Genomic DNA, 21,914 nt, shown 5'->3' with positions numbered 1-21,914 from the left:
TAAATTGGGGATGACTGATTGGTTGATTTATTCTGGTGATGCTGCTTTCGAAGCTTAGGTGAACATCCATGTCCGAATCTGAGAGACTTGAACTAGTGGCGAGTTCCATTTCGTACGATTGAGTAAAGGGTTTTTTTTTGGTATGAAATGATTTTTGGATATCAGATGATATTCTAATTACATAGAATACCTATACATAGTACAGAAGATCCCATAAATTACAGAGGGAATTAAGGAAACGTGTCAGATAAAGTCTACAGTAACAGATACGCTAAGATATGAATTTTTGTCTATACACTATTCATGAAATCATTGCAGTAAGATGTGTCGAGACTAAAAAATAATAAGCAGGTAATTTTCGACACAAAAAGATAAGCAAAACCTTTGATATGAAGACACGGTCGAAGTCCAGACTCACTAATGCATCTAAACAACTATCAGTTAGACACACTAATGCAAGACCTGGTTCGCTAAGACCACCGCTCTGATACCACCTATAACGACCCGTCCTAATCCATCTAGACGAATACATTACATTTAGTTACATCGCGAGGTATTTGACCTCTATATGATACATTTTACAAACATTACATTCGTTTTTAAAAGACAAACTATCATTACATCGAAAGTTGACAAGCATGCATACCATTTTATAATATATCAAATTATCAATGACTTAATAATAATCTTGTTGAACTCAACGACTCGAATGTAACGTCTTTTGAAATATGTCATGAATGACTCCAAGTAATATCTCTAAAATGAGCAAATGCACAGCGGAAGATTTCTTTCATACCTGAGAATAAACATGCTTTAAAGTGTCAACCAAAAGGTTGGTGAGTTCATTAGTTTTTCATAAACATTCATTTCCATCATTTTAATAGACCACAAGATTTCATATATTTAATTGTACACGTAACCCGAGTACAAAATAACACGCGTAACCTGCGAATTAAAAATCATTCATATGGTGAACGCTTGATAACCGACTTAACTTTAATGCATAGAATATCCCCAAACAGAACCTCTCGTCTGTATAATAATAATAATCTCGAAGTACTAAAGCATACGTACCCCGGATGGGACTTGTCGAGGTCTATAGATCTATCTTTTGAATTCGCGTCGATTAGGGGCTGATGTGTGAGTGGAGAGGTACGAAATAGATATTATTGTTTACTACGAAATACGACGAAATTACACAAGTTTTATTTAATTTACGGATGGATATACCTAAACCTTGCTACAACACTTATAGGCAGTGTACCTAATCATAGGGTAGTGTAGTTTTTAGTAAGTCCGGTTCGTTCCACATGGAGCTAGTGATAACGTACTATATTTTTAACAACTATATTTATACAAATATATATAATTATATATAGGTAGTAATATTATAAAAGGGGGTTTTACCGTTTAATGACCGGTTTGTCGATTTTAAATATTAAGCGTAAAGATAAATGACGATAATTAAAGTGCATAAAATAAATAACAATGACGATATATAAAATTGCGAATAATAAAATGACAGTAATTAAAAGTACGATGAGAAATACGATATGCTTATTTAAACTTCCGTAATCATGATGTTTGACGTTTTGATTTTAATTTATTTCTCTCGGTTAATTGTCCTTTGTCCTGGTTTATTTGATACCTATCTGGTTTTTGTCCATAATAGTCCATCGGTCATAATTATAAAATGCTCGTCAAATTAACCTTGTTCCCGAAGTCAAATATTCTAACTAATTAGGGATTTAAACTTTAACAAAGTTTTAATAGTTTGTTAATAATTACACCAGGTTATCGACTGCGTGTAATCCAAGGTTTTAATACTTTGTTAACAATTACACCAATTACCCTTGTATGTAATCCACCCCTGTTTTAATTAGTCCATGATATATTAATTTATCCACTTGGCCAAAATGAATAATCAATTACCCAATCCAATTGATTAATTAAATGATTGTAAACGATGTCGTATAAACGTCACTAAATAGGACATTCGTAATCAATTTAATAATTATTAGATTAACTAATTTGAAGACAGGTTCGACAGGTTCCAATGATTTGTCATTCAATTAGACAATACCCCCTACCTATTAATAGTCAATAGTCCAATGTTCACAAGTGTCGGTCTTTTGTCCAAACCCGAATTATGGTACAAAATTCAATAACCCCATCTAAAATATTTAGTCCAACATCACGATTACTTCGGCTCAAATAAGCATAATAATAACTTAGTTACGATACATTAATTTAAAAAGGAAGAACATAGCTTACAGTGATTATTTATCGCGTAGCGTTACACGGACAGAGTTCCGACTTTAAAACCCGTAAAACATTCTTACAATAACCTTATTATTATTAACTTTAATTAAAAATATAATTATAATATAAATATAAATATATATATAGATTGAGAATCAGAGAAACATAAAAGAAAAAGATGTGTTTTCATCGGCTGAACTCGTGGCCTTTTATAGGCAGATTCTGAAATAGTGGGCTCCGCGAGTGCGGTACTTTTGTACCTTACAGCTCCGCGAGTGCGGAGCTTCGGATTCCAGCTCACCAAATTGAGTTAAACGTGGGCTGCTGAATATTATAATATATAATATAATAATATATAATTTCATATAATTATATATATATTATATTATATTATATTCTTGTGCATAGTTGACTTGTAATTTTAGCTCCGTTGAGTTGTACGTTGATGCTCGGTTTATGTCTCAGTTTCGAATTTTCGAACGCCTTTTCGTACGCTTAGATATCTTGTACTTTGCGTTTCGCGGCTTGTACTCTTGTCATTTTTAGGCGTTTCTCATCAATAAATTGAAACACTTGGATTGTACTTTGTACTTTTTAGCTTTTTGATCATTTGCATCTTCAAATCGTCATTTTCTTCTTTTGTCTTCGCACTTATTTATTTAAACGAATATCACTTGTAAATAGAACAATTGCAACTAAAAACTTGTCTTTCTTGAAGGATAATGCTCTGAAATATATGTTCGTTTTTAGCATTATCAAATATCCCCACACTTGAACGTTGCTTGTCCTCAAGCAATACAGAACTTTGAAACTAAATCACACTTCACTCTAATCACTTTTTTATTCTCACACTTTATACATCGGTGACTTTGATACGGTGGTATAAACAATGATAGTAACAATATGGTTTACAGTCCCACATGACTATGAAAATTTAGATCCTTTAAGAAATTGGATCTTTATGAAAACATTTGATCTTTTGAAAATTCATTCTAGCTTTTATCCTAGATAAGTTTTCCGGAATAACCCTTCACCGGTGTTTACAAAATATTTTTTTGGGTTTTGTGGGTTTCAGATTTGAAAATTTTAGCTCAAAACTTATGGTTTTGTGTCACCCACTTGCTAATCCTTGTATTAGGAAAGCAACACGTCCAATATACTTGCTCTGTATATTACCTTTCAGTAAACTACTGTCCGGTTGTAAAGGAAAGCGATGAACAAGCAACTGTTAAGGCAATGTCTATTGACATGCAGATAATTATGGTCAAAAACGTGTCGGATGCAATTACTATTCTTTGTAGGAGCAATAGTAAAGATCACCCTATAATTTTTTCGGTCTAGCACAAGGTCCTGTCTTCGACCATGCTATGCAACCACCGTTCTTACGGTGGACACCCAATTTGGTTCAGGTGACCTAATGAATTCCAGGTGAATTCCTAGGATTTTACGTTCAATGGTAATGAACGCATTGAAAATGGGTTTTCAGAAAACAAATCGGTTTTAATTTGATCAAAATATTTTCTCGTTCAAGCTCGAGTTTAGATATCATCGAATTCCATGAGTTTGTAATTCTCAATCTTTAAGATCAATCTCAAGGATTGAGTAATATCAGGCTTAAAAGCTGATTTTTAATCTTTAAGGAGATTATCCTTTCTGGGGTTCTGATTCATTAGTCTTATCAAGCTAATTTGCACGATGCCCTCCCCATTTTACGAGACAGATCCACTCATGGATAAGATAAGTCTGACTACTTGGCGACCTTGTTTGATGCCGAGGTCCGTGGATTTCCAGCTGATTTTCGAGAAAACTTTTCAAGGTTTTTCGTAGACTCTACAACTGGTCTGGATGACAACTTCCTGACCTAAATCAAGAAGCGCATTTCTTTTTCGGAAGACTTTACTTCCTTTTAATGATAGAATTGATTCATCGTGTAGATCCATCTTTCTTTTAAATATATATTACAGTAAATCGGGTAAAACTGATAATTATCGTCCAAAACAAAAGTACCTGCAATAATATTGTACAAAATATGTGATATGTTTTAAAGAACTTTATGTGATATGTTTTAAAGAACTTGGTAAATTCTTCCCACACTTAGCTTTTATTTATTTCTTTCTTTGCCTTTTTATTCTCCTCTATTCCATTTTAAATGAATTCAAGCGTTTTAGGTTGTTTCTCAATTTATGTCCTTTCCGAGGTAACAATAATTTCGGTAATAAAACCTAGTTTTATCGTTCATAAATATGTATAAACATGATTTTGAATTCATTTTATTGAAAATTTTTCAAATTTTCACAAAATTTGGCAAATAAACTAAGTGTAAACCCGAGAGAATTTATAACCCTTCCCCACACTTGAGATCATGCAATGCCCTCATTTGCATGAAATCAGACTATAATTATAAATTCATGAGGGTGATTAGTGTAGAAAAGTGATTAAAATACCGAGTTTGCAAACATATTATTTTATATCACATATGATATTTTGCGTCTTGTCGTCAAAATTAGTAACTTTTGCTGAACTTAATGTCAGTCTTTGAAAGTGCGCTGTTTTATCCTGTTTTGTATATAAGATAAACTACAAACATATATAATATATATATATATATATATATATATATATATATATATATATATATATATATATATATATATATATATATATATATATATATATATATATATATATATATATATATATATATATATATATATATTTTTATAAAACCTTTATTTATTAAAACAATTCAAATGAATAATTTTTTTAAAATTTTGTTTCCTTTTACTTTAGGTAGTTTCGGTATGTTTACCTAGTCCGTCCCTCGATAAAATTTAAAATTTGTCATTTTTAAAGCGATTGTTTTAAAAGCAAAGATTTTTGGGTTTTTAAATTTTTTTGGTATACTTTAGATCAATAAAATTAAAAATAATGATAACAAAATTTTTCGCCCCGCCCTCGGGTAAAACAATTTCGGTTCCATGACCTAGTCTTTAACTTACGACGAATTTTAGAAATCATTTTTTAAACTTAATGAAATAAAGTAAATTTTTGTTTTTAAATTCACACAAAACTTAAATTTAAAAATGCATATTAATTTCATACAAAACCTACAAAACAAAAAATTCAGAATGGAGGGAGAAAACTAGTTCTTTAGTGTCTGCTAGCGGAAAAGACCAATCGGATTCCATTCTCGGAACTACACGAGAACAGAATAACTAACTCTAGACAGCATTTTATTTTTAGAACATTTGAATCTCCCCACTCTTAGGTAGCTGTGGTGTCGAAATTGTGATTAACTTCATTGTCAATTTCTCTTGGACCATAATCAACTTGCATATCTGTGACTTTTGCTTTAAGCCATTGGTCGGATTCCTGTGTAATTTCCACAAATTCAACTAGTTTTGCCTTTTCTTTAGGTGATAGATTGGATACTAACCGGTTACATAACTTAAAGTTCCCCTTGGTTCTAGCATCGCGAATCCGTTTAATAAGTTTCTTCATTGAACTATTAATAACGGGGTCATTTAGTTTTGTATCAACAACGGGGTTCTGTGTTATCAGGTCATCATTAGGTGTTACTTCATCTTCCCCACACTTGGGTGTTTTATTACTGTTAAACACTACCGTTGGAGTTGGTAAAACAATATGGTTCTTACCAATCATTTTTGTTGGTTCAACGATTTTGGTTGGTGGAGATTTAGACTTTTGACTCGCAAAGGTGATCGATTTTTCATCATTACTAAGTGTCATTCTACCTTTTCTTACATCAAATAACGCCCTGGTGGACGCTAAGAATGGTCGACCTAAAATTAGAGGAATGTTTGAGTCCTCTTCTATGTCAATGACAATGAATTCAACTAGAAAGGTTAAATTACCCACTTGAACGGGTAGGTTATCAACAATTCCAACTGGGTGCTTAATGGTTTGATCAAAGAGTCGAACACTCATTTTCATTGGACTTAAATCACCTACTCCTAATCTCTTATATAATGAAAGAGGCATAACACTCACACTCGCACCTAAATCTGCTAGTGCATCATACATGACACAATCACTAAGTAGACAAGGAACAATAAATTCACCCGGATCACCCAACCTAGGTGGAGGTTTTGGTGAAACTGTCTTCACCGAGTTTATTTTTACAGTTTTTGTTTCTTGCACTTTCTTATTCTTCTTCTTCTTTCCAGAGGTATCACAAACTTTATTACCTATTACTTGCTCATACTCAACTCCTTTTCTTGGAAACGGGATGGGTGGTCTGTATGGTGCCATCACTGGCTTTACATACTCGGGTGGTGGTGGTGTTGTAACTTCTTCATTGTTACTCACATCTAAAACCATCCCATCTTCTGATGCTGGTTTTTCAGAATTCGTTGATACCATATTAACATTTTCATTCCGATGATTTACTTCAGTATTACTCGGTAGTTTTTCTTGTTCCCTCTCACTCATCATGCTAGCAAGAGTACCTACATGTTTTTCTAGATTCAAAATGGAAGCTTGTTGAGTTCTTAATGACTGATCAAACCTCTCATTTGTTTGGGTTTGAGATGTAATAAATTGTGTTTGAGATTCCATTAGATTTTGTACCGTTTCTTTCAGATTTGGCCTTTTCTCTTCGGTTTGTTGTGGTGGTTTATACAAGCCAGGTCTTTGTTGATTGAAAGTGTTGTTTTGAGTTGGTTGGTTATTTGGACCTTGTTGGTTGTACGAGTTATTGTTGGGTCCATTTGGATTGTAAAGAATGTTTTGATTTCAATTAAAGTTTGGCCTTGGCGGTTGATAATTATTTTGATAATTATTTCTCAGCCTTTGGTTCATGTAGGAAACATTCTCTCGTTATTCCATTGTTTGTTCAATGTGACAATCTTTCGTTAAGTGTGGTCCACCGCATTGCTCACAACTGATTCGTATTGTGTGAATATCTTTAGTCATCTTTTCCATTCGTCTCTCGAAAGCATCTATTTTTGCGGATAAGGAATCAAAGTCATGGCTAGAATCGGCTCTAGCTGCTTTAGATGAACGAAAGATATCTTTTTCCTGGTGCCACTCATGCGAGTAGGAAGCTGTGTTATCAATGATTTTGTGAGCTTCGGTTGCGGTTTTCTTCATAATGGAACCACCAGCTGCTGAGTCGATGTCTTTTCGTGTAGCAACGTCGACACCTTGGTATAATATTTGTACTATTTGATAAGTGTCTAAACCGTGCTGAGGACATCCTCTCAACAACTTTCCAAATCTTGTTCACGCCTCATATAATATTTCATTTGGCTTTTGCGCGAACGTAACAATTTCTCCTTGAAGTCTCACGGCTTTAGATGCCGGAAAGAATCTTTTAAGAAATTTCTCAACTAAGACATCCCATGTGTCAATTGCTCCTTCGGGTAACGATTCTAACCAATCTTAGGCTTCTCCCTTTAAAGTCCAGGGAAACAACATGAGATAGATCTGTTCATCCTCAACTTCTCTGATTTTGAATAGAGTACAGATCCTATTAAAGGTTCGAAGATGTTCGTTTGGATCTTCTTTTGGCGTACCACTATATTGGCATTGATTAGTTAACATGTGTAGGATTTGTCCTTTGATTTCATAATCTGGCGCATTAATATCTGGCTTAATAATGGCGTGACCTTGGCCAGTGCGTGTGGCTCTCATTCGGTCTTCCATACTTTGAGGTTCCGTTACTTCCATAATTGAATTTGTTGAATACGAATCATTAGAGGATTCTGATTTAACGGTTTGTGGTTCATGAGGAATGATTAGTGGTTCATGATCTTGGAATTGTACTTTAATATCCTCCGGGTTCTCAATTATGAAGTTGGGTTCAAAAGATGGATTATCGGGATTTTGATTTGGAGTACTTGGATTACTAGATAATGATTCTAAAGAAAAATTAACGGCGGCAATATTGGCTAGATGTCTTGATCGAGTTACAGGTGGTGAACGTATGAAAGGTGGTGAACGTTTTGCTCGGTGCATTCACTGAATATCCTATTAGTTATAAAGATAAAAATTATATAAGTTATCAAATTAATAGACTTTTCTGATTTTGCCCACGTTTCGAATAGCCAATAGATGCAGCAGGTAGCCAGGACCCTTTAAATCGGAAGCCCACAACTCGCCACTAACAAATCCAACTATTACTACGAACCAGAAAATTTTGGATGTCTATCAATTTAACCACTTAAAATAATTTTTCGTTGAAATTTAAAGAAAATAAAGAAAATTCTATGTCCTAAAAACTAGAGCGTTGAAATGAAAAAGAAAAAGCGCGTCGAGAAATAAGAGTCGAAAAACAAATGTCGAAAACAAACAGTCGAAAAATAAAAATAAGAAAATAAAGCATCAAAACTTAATAGTCTAAAAACTAAATATTAAAATTTTGCGTCTAAAGGTATTAAAGCTTAAAAGGAGTTCTAAACGAAAAACGGCAATTACTTAGAAAGATACTAAAATTTTAACACGGCGTCTCAAAATTCTAAAGCACCTAAATCTTAGTCTAAAGAAAAAGCACTTAAGAGATTTTACGGCAAAGCCTAAAGATCTAGAAATACTAAAATAACTACGGCAAAATATTAAACTTAAAACTAGTTACGAACGATAAATATACAATTTACGAATTTAAACGAATAAAAAGATACAAAATATAAAAGTTAAAACTTAATATTATTTTTATAAAAATATTATTTTAATATTATTATTTTATAAAAGTATTAATTTTAAAACTAATAAAACTTAAAACTTAAAATACAAATTTAATTAAACTAAAACTAATTAATATTAAATATAAACTCTAATTAGGTTAATTAATAATAATAATTAATAATCTTAACCCTAATCCGTAATAAATGATGTACCAGGTTTAGCCTATCAGAGAAGCTCCGCGAGTGCGGATGTCTGCTGCCAAATGAGCTCCGCTAGTGCGGATTAATGCAGACTCAGAAGCTATGCAGGCTCAAACTGGTTCGTTTTTTTTTTCAAACTTATATATAGAAAATTTATAAAAAAAACTTATATTTTAAAAACTAAAAATAAAAACAAAAATACTTTATAATTTTACAAAATATTAAAAATACGTTTTTTTTTTACAAATATAAATTAAAAATATAACGTTTTGCCGCTCCCCAGCAGCGGCGCCAAAAACTTAATGTGTGAGCGGAGGGGTACGAAATAGATATTATTGTTTACTACGAAATACGACGAAATTACACAAGTGTTATTTAATTTACGGATGGATATACCTAAACCTTGCTACAACACTTATAGGCAGTGTACCTAATCGTAGAGTAGTGTAGTTTTTAGTAAGTCCGGTTCGTTCCACATGGAGCTAGTGATAACGTACTATATTTTTAACAACTATATTTATACAAATATATATAATTATATATAGGTAGTAATATTATAAAAGGGGGTTTTACCGTTTAATGACCGGTTTGTCGATTTTAAATATTAAGCGTAAAGATAAATGACGATAATTAAAGTGCATAAAATAAATAACAATGACGATATATAAAATTGCGAATAATAAAATGACAGTAATTAAAAGTACGATGAGAAATACGATAAAAGAATTATGCTTATTTAAACTTCCGTAAGATGATGTTTGACATTTTGATTTTAATTTATTTCTCTGGGTTAATTGTCCTTTGTCCTGGTTTATTTGATACCTATATGATTTTTGTCCATAATAGTCCATCGGTCATAATTATAAAATGCTCGTCAAATTAACCTTATTTTCGAAGTCAAATATTCCAACTAATTAGGAATTTAAACTGTAACAAGGTTTTAATACTTTGTTAATAATTACACCAGGTTATCGACTGCATGTAATCCAAGGTTTTAATACTTTGTTAACAATTACACCAATTACCCTTGTATGTAATCCACCCCTGTTTTAATTAGTCCATGATATATTAATTTATCCACTTGGCCAAAATGAATAATCAATTACCCAATCCAATTGATTAATTAAATGATTGTAAATGATGTCGTATAAACGTCACTAAATAGGACATTCGTAATCAATTTAATAATTATTAGATTAACTAATTTGAAGATACGTTTGACAGGTTCCAATGAGTTGTCATTAAATTAGACAATACCCCCTACCTATTAATAGTCAATAGTCCAATGTTCACAAGTGTCGGTCTTTTGTCCAAAGCCGAATTATGGTACAAAATTCAATAACCCCATCTAAAATATTTAGTCCAACATCACGATTACTTCGGTTCAAATAAGCATAATAATAACTTAGTTACGATACATTAATTTAAAAAGGAAGAACATAGCTTACAGTGATTATTTATCGCGTAGCGTTACACGGACAGAGTTCCGACTTTAAAACCCGTAAAACATTCTTACAATAACCTTATTATTATTAACTTTAATTAAAATTTAAAATTATAATTATAATATAAATATAAATATATATATATATATAGATTGAGAATCAGAGAAACAGAAAAGAAAAAGATGTGTTTTCATCGGCTGAACTCGTGGCCTTTTATAGGCAGATTCTGAAATAGTGGGCTCCGCGAGTGCGGTACTTTTGTGCCTTACAGCTCCGCGAGTGTGGAGCTTCGGATTCCAGCTCACCAAATTGAGTTAAAAGTGAGCTGCTGAATATTATAATATATAATATAATAATATATAATTTCATATAATTATATATATATTATATTATATTCTTGTGCATAGTTGACTTGTAATTTTAGCTCCGTTGAGTTGTACGTTGATGCTCGGTTTATGTCTCATTTTCGAATTTTCGAACGCCTTTTCGTACGCTTAGATATCTTGTACTTTGCGTTTCGCGGCTTGTACTCTTGTGATTTTTAGACGTTTCTCATCAATAAATTGAAACACTTGGATTGTACTTTGTACTTTTTAGCTTTTTGATCATTTGCGTCTTCAAATCGTCATTTTCTTCTTTTGTCTTCGCACTTATTTATTTAAACGAATATCACTTGTAAATAGAACAATTGCAACTAAAAGCTTGTCTTTCTTGAAGGATAATGCTATGAAATATATGTTCAACAGATGGTCCCATTGCGAGGTTCTGACCTCTATATGCCATGAATGATTCCAAGTAGTATCTTTAAATTGAGCAAATGCACAGCGGAAGGTTTCTTTCATACCTGAGAATAAACATGCTTCAAAGTGTCAACCAAAAAGTTGGTGATTCGAAAAAAAATTAAGAAGATGCAAGTTATACAAATGGTCTCGTGATTTTGCAGAAGAAAAAGAGAGAAAAAAAGAAGAAGATATTGATGAGAGTTGTAAATATTCTAGCATATGTATTTTATGAAAATATATAAGAGAATAGACATAGATAGATGTCAGAAAACAGTATCGCACAGTACTTACTTTATTAATATCTATTACTTAACGGATTCAATCATCCGTGAATATAAATATATAATATAATAATAATAAAAGCATAATCAAATTGAAATGTGTACATATATTAATAATAAAAGGAAACACTCGTGATCCTCAATCGTCTCATTCTACTGACAGTTTTCACGGACTGCTAAATCGTACTCCGTTGTTAAATCAGTGGCGGATAAAAAGGTCTCAGAAAAATCCCAAACTTTTAAATTAAATATATTTATTTATTTAAGTAATTATGGTGTAAAATTTGATTATTAACTACTAAATAAAAATTACATCACTGTCCGCGCTCGATCCCAAGTAAAATATAAAAAGTGTTAAAATTTATTATTTAGCTTCTAAATATATTGTTAATAGGCCTATGATTCATATAACTCATTTTCGGATTACCATTTATTTTAAAATTATATAAGTTTGAATTTAGACTTGTCTAATATCAATCGGAACATCAAACGAGTATTACAATCATTTAATATTTATTTTTAATATACTTTAATGTATATATAGATATGTTTTAAATAATAATTATAATATCATATTTCATAACAACAACACTCAATATTTCAAATTATACTTCCAATTATTATTTATATATACACACATATCTATTTACATATAGTTGTTCGTGAATCGTCGGAAATGGTCGAAAGTCAATTCAATATATGAAACAGTTCAAAAATTTTGAGACTCAACCTAACAGACTTTTTTTATCGTGTCAAAAATATTAAATCGTATCGAGAGTTTGATTTAAAATTAGTCGAAATTTTCCGGATCGTCACACAAACTTGTCCGATCACGATCTAAAGAAGATCGAGCCCGAGTTCGTTTACCAACATTTAGTTCTACCAATGTTGCTGCATCTTCTTCATTTTGAACTATAAAATGAAGGGCAGTTATATATGAATTAAATAGTTGTGAACTTTGGGGAAAGATAGCTCGATCATATGCTTTTGCTTCTAGTTCATACTTTCTTTTGTAAAAATGGCTGTTAAAGTTGTACAATTTCATAATGCATAGTTGCATACCTCAGATATATGATATGATGATATTATATAAGAACATCTACACGTTTATTTTAAAACTTATTTGAACCATTACATGCAAAACCAACTCACACTTGATTTATAATTACGCATAGACATAGATCAATCTAAACACTGAAGATTAATAAAAAGTACAACATATCTGGACCATATGACACAGAGAATCGTCTGAACCTAAAAGAGAAAAAAAAAAAAAAAAAAAAAAAAAAAAAAAAAAAAAAGGAAACAAAAGCTGAAATATGTATATATGGGATCATAAAGGGCCCCTGATGGTAAAGACAGTCTGAACTATTGTAAGAGAAAATAGGATGATTCCAGCAACAAATGCAATTGCACTCCATGGACTACCGAAATATGTACTTCTCAACCGTCTAAGATTTCTGATCCAAGAACTATCGAAATAGTTTTTCAATTGCATCAACTCTTGATAGGAACTGAAATCTATTATAGTGCATGTGTTGCTTAATGTTTGGAGCATATTTGCAGCTTCTTTGTTAGAATTTAGATTGTTGACAAGGACATTTAGTTCTACCAGCGTTGCTACATCATCTTCATCTTCAACTATCTTTCGCATCGCAATTGCATATGATGTGAAGTAGTTATGAACTTTAGGAAAGCATTGCTCATATACAATTAAATTTCTCAAGATTTGCCCAGTCGGAATGTAGATGTTTAGTGTTGGTACTAGTAAATTAGTAGGCTTTCCCTGAAACCAGGAAAAACATGCAATCAAATATGATTTTATTTTCATGGCTACTTCTTTAAGGGTTGTGGGTTCTGATCGGACTGTCCGGTTCGATTGCATATTGTTGCCCACACGCTTGTAGCATTTGTGCAGATAGCCAAGAACATGATCATGAGTAGACTCATTGACAATGTCTGTGTTTGGAAACTCTTTATTAGTAATGTAATATTGAAAAGGATCGACATAGGGTACTAGAATAAACTGCAAAAGTTTAGTAAGAGGTGGTGTCGAGGCACTTATTCTACAAGTGCAGTTGAATATATCCTCAAGGACAAAAAAGGGGATTTGATTTTCTATCAAAATCAGATCAATGGCAATACTATCACGCAACGTACCGTCCAATATATTATCAAAGTTTTCTTCATCGTCATGCTTGAGACAGAATTCAAGTATGAAACAAGCATCCATAACCATCATGTTGGCAAGGTCAATGTCACTAAAGGGAATTATATCCGCATATGATGCCCTGATTTGGTCCATCGAACCATTCACCTTTTCCACACATTCTTTTAATATTTGGTCTGGCCGTGAATTAATATTACGCTGCAATAGGTCATGCAGATAACACAATTTCACCCTTTCAAACTCTTTGGTGTTTTCATCATCTTTGTGCAGAGGTCCTATAGACACCGTCATAGGGCTGAAAGATCTTGGTGGACTAAAATCTTTTAACACACTAGGAACCACACTGATCGTTGGTGGATTTTGCGTGCAACGCTTTCGTCCTCTTTCTAAGAAATCAAGGAGAATTTTGAGAGAGTTTCTATCAACATTTGACTTGGAAGATGTTAACTCTGTTTCGTTTGTAATAGTATCTGAAACACGGGGAAACTTCAATGGCAAGACATAAGGCCGTCTCATTGGTCATGAGGACCCTGTGCAGACATAAAAAAGGGGCCCTTAAACGTTAATTATTTTTTAGGTTAAACTGGCCCGCTTTGTGAACTAACACTAATAATTTGGCCCAACACTAAGTTTTTTGGTTAATAGTATATAATTATAAAGGATTTACAAAACTTTTGGCCCCTCAAAATTTTCGGGTCATGTACGACTTGCACATGTCCTTAGGGGCGGAGCCAGAAATTTTGGTGACTGGCAGCACAATATTATACTTTTTCGTCTCATTTCAAATGTCGGTAATAATTACTTGGAATGTTCAATTTCAAGCGTCTATTTTCCGTTTTGATCAATCAAAGAGGATTTATGAATAACGAAGCAGGTGGAACTTCATAACACTTTGTAAAATTTCAAACACTTATGACAAAGGAGGTAAAGTAAAGTTTGATTACCAACTCATATAGTTAGGCACCAGTTATAAATTACGAGTATACATTTTCCAAAACATACTATATGTTTGTAACTTAGACCTACTGTCCTACGTAGACTATTATAAAATAGTTAATCTTCTTTAAAAATTGATAGGTATGAACAATTAAATAAATCAATTAACTACTACGGAGTACCGAGTACTCCACATGATAGAACGATATATATATATATAAAAATAAAAAAAAAAAAATAAAAAAAAAAAAAAAAAAAAAAACGGAGTAGTTTAAATAAAAATCTCTAAAGAAAACTTCAACGTCATAGTGAGTTCTTTAATTTAAAAAAGTAGCCTTTTGATTGATAAATGAGCATTTTACTTTAAACTTTTATGCTTCATAATATATATATATATATATATATATATATATATATATATATATATATATATATATATATATATATATATATATATATATATATATATATATATAATATAATAATTTCCTCGACTCTATTTGGGCCACATTAATACCTTAAAGTTGTGGGCTGAATTTATATTTAGGTGCACTTTATAATTTGTGGGCTGAATTTGAATATATATTTAGGTGCACCGTATAATTGATTGGTAGCACATTATTATCTGTCATATTACTTCAGCAAAACCCAATATAATCCATATAGTTGAGCCCAATTGATTGGTGCCATGGGCCACCAGTACTCTTCAAATGGCTCTGCCCCTGCATGTCCTAAGACGCCCCAATAAGGGTGTGCACGGTCCGGGTAAAACCGAAAAGAACCGAGAACCGAGAACCGAGGAACCGAACCGTAATCGAAATACCCGATAATATTTGGTCCGGTCATTGGTCCATATATTTTAATTATCTCGGGAGTTAGTGCACGGTGTAGCTTCCTTGAAAATAACAATTTCCTTATTCATCCTCCCTTTTTATTGCTTCAATACTCGATCAACTAGGTTAGTATATTACTCTAAGGTTAGTAATATACAAGATAAACCATATTGCACGATTAGGATCTAAGTCTCGATAATTAGTTAATTAATATGAATATGATAGTTGTTTACGAGTGTAAACAAGTACTCTGTATCAATTATTGTGATATAGTAATTTTGATAAGGTAAGGATTGTAGACAACAACTATCACATTAATTTATTATCGTATCGTGATCGATATAGTAATTGTTAACGATTGTGTAATATTGTTAATTATTGTGGGTAGAAGTTTCTTATTAATTTTCTACTTCTGTTACTATTAAATTAGCGATCTTACAATAATTGTTGATACAAGTTTCTTGTATACATTTGTAATTGTAAATATGGGTATTAAATATAATACTCTCTACGTTTCATCTTCAGTGTTCACTGTTAACTTTTCAAAAAATTTCTTTATCAACTTTGACCGTTAATATTTATATTTGTGCCATAATATATGATGAACATTACATGAATACATTGGGTTTTAAATGTGTTTTTATTCCATATAATTTTCATCAAAATTATACTCCGTATAATACAAATAAAAATATTTACAGTCAAATTTGACAAAGAAAGACTTTGAAAAGTCAACAGTGGACACTTAAGATGGGACAGAGGGAGAGAGTATATATTATTTTTTCAAATAGACATATGGGTCGGGTTTTACCCGAACCTATTAGACTAAAGCTAGAACCGGACAGAACTAAACCATATATGAATGATCTGGTCCTTGGTTCCTATATTCATAAAACTTTAGGTTTCAGTCCGGTCCGGGTATTTTCTGGCCCGGTCCGGGTATGGATCATGCACAACCCTACGCCCCCCAAGACATTATTAATTGTTTAAAATTTTATTTTTATTTTAAAGGATTGTTTTAACACTTTAGTTATATATTGTACTTATACTTATATATGGTGAATAAAATTTCAGTAGCTACCGACCACGTACATTCAATAAACAATTCTTCAAATGATTGATAGCAGATCATTAAACCGTATCTACATTGTACCTGCTGCTGCTTCTTGGATAACACGAGGATCATAAATACGTTGTAATTCATCCCAGACATCTTTTGCAGTGAAATCTGCGGTTGGACGTTGGGATGTAAGATGATTAACAACGTTCATGGCCGCTTCTTCGGAGATGGTTCCAAGAATCCAACTTTTGACGAGTGTGTCAGATTTAACCCATGCTTCAATATCTCCCGCTCTCCTCTTCACATTACTCTCAGGATTTACGAAATTACCACTGATGAAACCGACCATATTATGACTAGCTAAAAGGCATAACATCTGTGCTTTCCATACCTTGTACTTGTCTTTACCACTCAGCTTTACGGTAACAAGGCTTGGTGCATTGACATGTGATGGGTATGGGTATGGGTAATATTCTTCTCCAACTTGCACTATGAAATTACTTGGATTATTAATGGCTGCCATCTTCACAATTAGCTAATTGTTTTTAGTTTTTCATCTCTTTCACTCAATATATATATACGTAGATATTTTCTTTATTTTTCTTCTCTTTCACTCATTGTAAAGTTAAAAGTTCAATCGAGAATCATAATAAACTTACAAACTGAGATAAACATTAATGAAGAGATGGAAATGTTAATGAAGATTATGGTTAAACTCAAAATAGTTTGAAAATGTTTAAAATTAACTCTAAAATTACGTTTATATTTTTCGTTCGCATATATACAAGTATGCGAACATGTGTACATGTCATAAAAATTTTTAACCTAACACGCACTTTGTGATTTTTGACTTGTTTTGACAATAATATAACACTAATTAAGTAATTAACATTAATTAATATATATTTTGATGTGTTTACATTCATACAAACCATGATTATGTAAAGTAAAAGGTGGCAATATATTCGTACATATTTTCTTTATTTTCCTTCTCTTCCACTCAATATTATATATTCGTACATATATATTCGTACATATATGTAAAGCATACGGTGGAATTTAATTACTTTATATTATGCGTCGTGAAACATGATTATGCGTCGTGAAACATGATGCATGCATGGGCCATTTTCACTTTGATCATCGAGATTTTATCTTAAATAAAAGGCCCATACGAAATTCAAAAGTTGGGCCACGTTGTGTTTAAAAGGCCCATATCATATTCAAAATCTGGGCAACAGTGTGTGTCAAAGGCCCATACCAAATTCACTTGAAGAAAACCCCAAAAAGTGTAGTTATAATTCGAAACCCTAGACCTCCAAATACTTCTTAGTTGCGGTGGCCTCTGAAGATTACAAACTCAACAATTTTCGCCGGCAGACGAATCAGTAGCAGCAGCAATGGTGAGTTCATACCGCCTATTATTTGATGTATATTTATTGTGTGTTGAGTGTTTTAAATCGATGTAAATTGTTATTAATGCTGATCTATTATCTCAGGTGAAATACTCAAAGGAACCTGAAAACCCTACCAAATGTAAGTTTCTAAGTTCACGTTATGTATTTATATTACATTATCATCGCAGTGATTTGGAAATTAGGGTTTATTTAGGGTTTTTATAGATGTATTAGATTAGATTAATTTGTTTATGTATTGATTGTTTTTATCAGCTTGCAAAGCTAGGGGTGCTGATCTCAGGTGCCATTTCAAGGTACCTATATGTTTTGTTAACTTGTACTACGTAAACATAATGTTTTTGAGCTTTTAGTAAAAAAATTAGATATCTTCGTTTAGGTGTTATGAAATCTGTATAAATTCACTGTTCAAAAGCAATTGATTTTCTATGATATGACCTGATGATTGTAGTAATTGCTTTGAATGTAAAGTTTTGATATGCATTTGTTTAACATCATTCAAATGATACTGTATAATATAGGAATTAATAATTGGTCAGAGTATATTTTGTCTTTACCACGAGCCATTCTACGGCTAACAATAGTTTAAGTTTTATATATTTTTTTTACATATAGCATAATTATATGTTTTTGTTTTTTTCAAACTGTCATTTCTTGGAATGCGATAATACTTTGATTATGTGTGTTTTTGTTTGCATAGCATAATGCACACAATACACACACAATAGCTTTCATATGCAGTCAAGTTTTAGCAAAGTTGTATGTTTTTTGTGTGCTTTCAAGTGTTTTACAGCTAAATCTGTTATTCTGTTTACTGATACCGTAATCGTACTTTTTTAGAACACACGTGAGACTGCCCATGCTCTTCGTAAGATGTCTTTGATCAAAGCCAAGAGATACTTGGAGGATGTTTTGGCCCATAAGCAAGCCATTCCGTTCACCCGTTTCTGTCGTGGAGTTGGACGAACTGCACAAGCTAAGAATCGTCATTCCAATGGACAAGGACGTTGGCCCGCTAAGTCTGCCAAGTATATATTGGATCTTTTGAAGAATGCCGAGAGTAACGCAGAAGTAAGTTGTAAAAACAGTTAATATTTGTGTACTTGTTATTATTTTTAAAAGCTAGCTTTAAAACAATACTTGTTTCAAATTATTTTTAGGTCAAAGGGTTGGATGTGGATGCTCTTCACATATCACACATCCAGGTCAACCAAGCACAGAAACAAAGACGTCGAACATACCGTGCACATGGAAGAATCAACCGTGAGTCTCACTACCTTAATTTTAGTATAACTTTTCTAACTTGTAAATGGTAATTTGTGTGTTGGACTAACGTTGAAAATGTATTTCTTTTTGGTGCAGCATACATGTCTTCCCCATGTCACATTGAACTCACTTTGTCTGAGAAAGAAGAGCCTGTTAAAAAGGAGGTACATTACATTGCATTTTGTTACCTTTTACTTATTTGTTGCTATATAGTAATGGATGCCGGTGTTCGAGGTTTATTTTGCTAACTTTGAACTATTTGTGGATGTTGCAGCCTGAGACTCAGTTGGCTCCTAGAACCAAGAAGAACCAAGCATAAGTCAGGGGCGCATCCTATTGAGGAAGCGTAGTTTGTTGGTAGAAAGAGTTTTGTTTCTTTTTTACTTTCTTATCTTAAAACCATGTGTTTCCATTTCCGGAGATTCTTATTCTATGATCAAAATTATGAAATGATTGTGTTTATGAGATTAAAATATTGAACTTGTCATGTTACCATTTTTGTTAAATGCGCATTTGTTTGATGCAAGATTAATGTCACTGGCTGATCAGAACAGTGTTTTTGTGTCCTATCATGAAATTCAATTAACTGGCATTTCAAGATTTAATTCTGACCATTACAAGATTTTTTATGCAAGCAGAGGCTACAAGAGTTTACAAATTGATGTGAAATAGCACATCTTTGTGAGCCTAAATGCTGACATTGTTGGGAAGTTTTAATACTGAATTTATAGAATAATAATCCAATTTCAAGAGTATAATTAAGTACAAATTTGGAATTGGGTTACAAGTAGACAACTTTGAGCTTGTTGGTTTGTAACAGTTTTTTGGAGTCATTTGTTAGGGTACTGTTTCCAATAGGGGGTGTAACTGATATTTATGCAATTATGCTCTTCTAAAATGTATGTAATTTGCTATTTGTGGATTAACATCTCAAATCCTCACAACTAGTTATCAGTTCGATAATGATTCAACAACATTAATCTTGCCCAAAAAATTGGATTATACATGGCTATCGAGGGGGCTGTAAAATTCTTTCTTTATTGGTCGATTTTGTGAATCATATTTCACTTAGCCTAGAACTGACTTTGTTGATCTATCTTGAATATACAACTATAGGAGATATCCTTTGATGACAAAATCACAAAATGCAACAAGTTCCAGTCAAGACTCAAGACCAACGCAGGAAGTACCATTAAACTAAGGGGAATTGCCAAAATTATACTGTTTTTCAAAGTTTTCTAACAAAATATACTTTTTTTAAAAAAATTGGCAAATTACACCATTAAGTCGACCTACAATTTGGTCGTATACCCTATAGTGTGGTCGACTACCTTATTTTTCAAGGTAGTCGACCAAAAAATGAAAGGGGCGACCACTTTCTTGGTCGACCACCACAAAAATTTGATGGTTAAGTTCCACATACATGATATGACTAATATAGAGTGGGTTCCACATACATGACTATTTGGTAAACCACTTACACACACATCCAATTAAACTAATATAGAGTGGGTTCCATTATTTATTATGATGTGAAAGATGCAGGTTGACTAACCAAGAAGCATGCGTATTGGGATATGTATATTATTATTTATTATTTTCAGTTTCACATATACCAATTTTTGGTAGTCGACCATATACCAATTTTTGGTAGTCGACCATGGATTGGTCGCCCGCCTTTTTTCTTGTGGGGGTAGTCGATCATGAAAAAATGAGAGGTAGTCGACCATGTTTACATGGTAATCGACCGGGGACTCAATGAAGCTTGGTCGACCACCTTGAAAAATGAGGTGGTCGACCAAGATATATGGTGGTCGACCAACACTTTGGTCTACCCAATGGTGTATATTGACAATTTTTTTTAAAAAAGTGTATTTTCATTGAAAACTTTTTAAAAAAGTGTATTTTGGCGAATATCCCTTAAACTAAACGTGTATTTTATATCGTCAACGAATAGTTCAAGGAGTACAAGTTTAAAGACGAGTGACAAATAACATTCGATTTGTTCATAAAAGAAACAAGAGACAAGACAACATCTTTGATTACAATTAAAAGGAACAATCTCAAATAGACTAAGATCTTATTTCAGGTCATTTCTTGGTTGAAGACTCTTTAAACAAAAACAATTGAGCGTACAAAAAAGAAGCAACGTCACTCCTCGTTCGCTTAATAACTTGAGATTACAACAACAACAAAATCCAATCCCACAAAAGTGGGGTACCGGGAAGCCGGGAAGGTAAGATGTAGATAATCCTTCCCCTATTTTAAAATAAAGAGAAGTCATTTCTCTACCCAGAGTGAAACACCAGAAAAGTAGAGAAAGTCATGCATCTCAATTTTCTATGGATATAGAGATTGCTTATGATTGGATCACCGGCCAAATAAGTAGGTTAAAATAAAAATAATAGGTGAGACGCCATGAAAATCGTAGAATCAAATTTCATTGGATTTTAAACCTTCCTGAATTTCAATTTAGGCTTTAAGCGACAACAAAGTCGCAAATAAATCGTCGCTTGCTGTTGACTCGATTAATAGAGTCAAACTTAATAACTTGAGATTCTTTGCGATAAAACTGAAATCTAAGACGAGGTCTAAATGCCAAGTAAGAAGCACAAGCAA

General features: G+C 32.5%; 2 protein-coding genes across 2 annotated transcripts; one reads left to right on the top strand and one right to left on the bottom strand.

The window, feature by feature from the left end:
* Nucleotides 1-12,797: 12,797 nt before the first annotated feature.
* Nucleotides 12,798-14,301, bottom strand: LOC139889321 (UPF0481 protein At3g47200-like). Its single transcript, XM_071872280.1, has 2 exons — nt 12,976-14,301; nt 12,798-12,869 (listed from the first exon to the last, which is right to left on the bottom strand). The coding sequence occupies exons 1-2, from the start codon at nt 14,299-14,301 to the stop codon at nt 12,798-12,800; spliced, it is 1,398 nt and encodes a 465-aa protein (XP_071728381.1).
* A 3,608-nt stretch (nt 14,302-17,909) lies between these two features.
* Nucleotides 17,910-19,846, top strand: LOC139892536 (large ribosomal subunit protein uL22y-like). The gene is made up of 7 exons (XM_071875650.1): nt 17,910-18,017; nt 18,114-18,150; nt 18,285-18,325; nt 18,870-19,100; nt 19,190-19,292; nt 19,392-19,459; nt 19,570-19,846. Exons 1-7 carry the CDS (start codon nt 18,015-18,017, stop codon nt 19,612-19,614), a joined length of 528 nt encoding a protein of 175 aa, XP_071731751.1. The 5' UTR covers nt 17,910-18,014; the 3' UTR covers nt 19,615-19,846.
* Nucleotides 19,847-21,914: the final 2,068 nt, after the last annotated feature.

This window comes from Rutidosis leptorrhynchoides, chromosome 2 (genome assembly GCF_046630445.1).
Source record: "Rutidosis leptorrhynchoides isolate AG116_Rl617_1_P2 chromosome 2, CSIRO_AGI_Rlap_v1, whole genome shotgun sequence".
Taxonomy (NCBI): Eukaryota; Viridiplantae; Streptophyta; class Magnoliopsida; order Asterales; family Asteraceae; genus Rutidosis; species Rutidosis leptorrhynchoides.
Note: the sequence above shows the minus strand (reverse complement) of the source record. Positions and strands in the feature narration are given on the sequence as shown.

Coding starts and splice junctions, on each gene's coding strand:
- LOC139889321 (XM_071872280.1), bottom strand. CDS start 14,301: ATGAGACGGCCTTATGTCTTGCCATTGAAGTTTCCCCGTGTTTCAGAT. Junction 12,870..12,975: donor CTCTTACAATAGTTCAGACT/GTCTTTACCATC, acceptor TTTCTCTTTTAG/GTTCAGACGATTCTCTGTGT.
- LOC139892536 (XM_071875650.1), top strand. Junction 19,293..19,391: donor TGCACATGGAAGAATCAACC/GTGAGTCTCACT, acceptor TTTTTGGTGCAG/CATACATGTCTTCCCCATGT. Junction 19,460..19,569: donor AAGAGCCTGTTAAAAAGGAG/GTACATTACATT, acceptor TGGATGTTGCAG/CCTGAGACTCAGTTGGCTCC.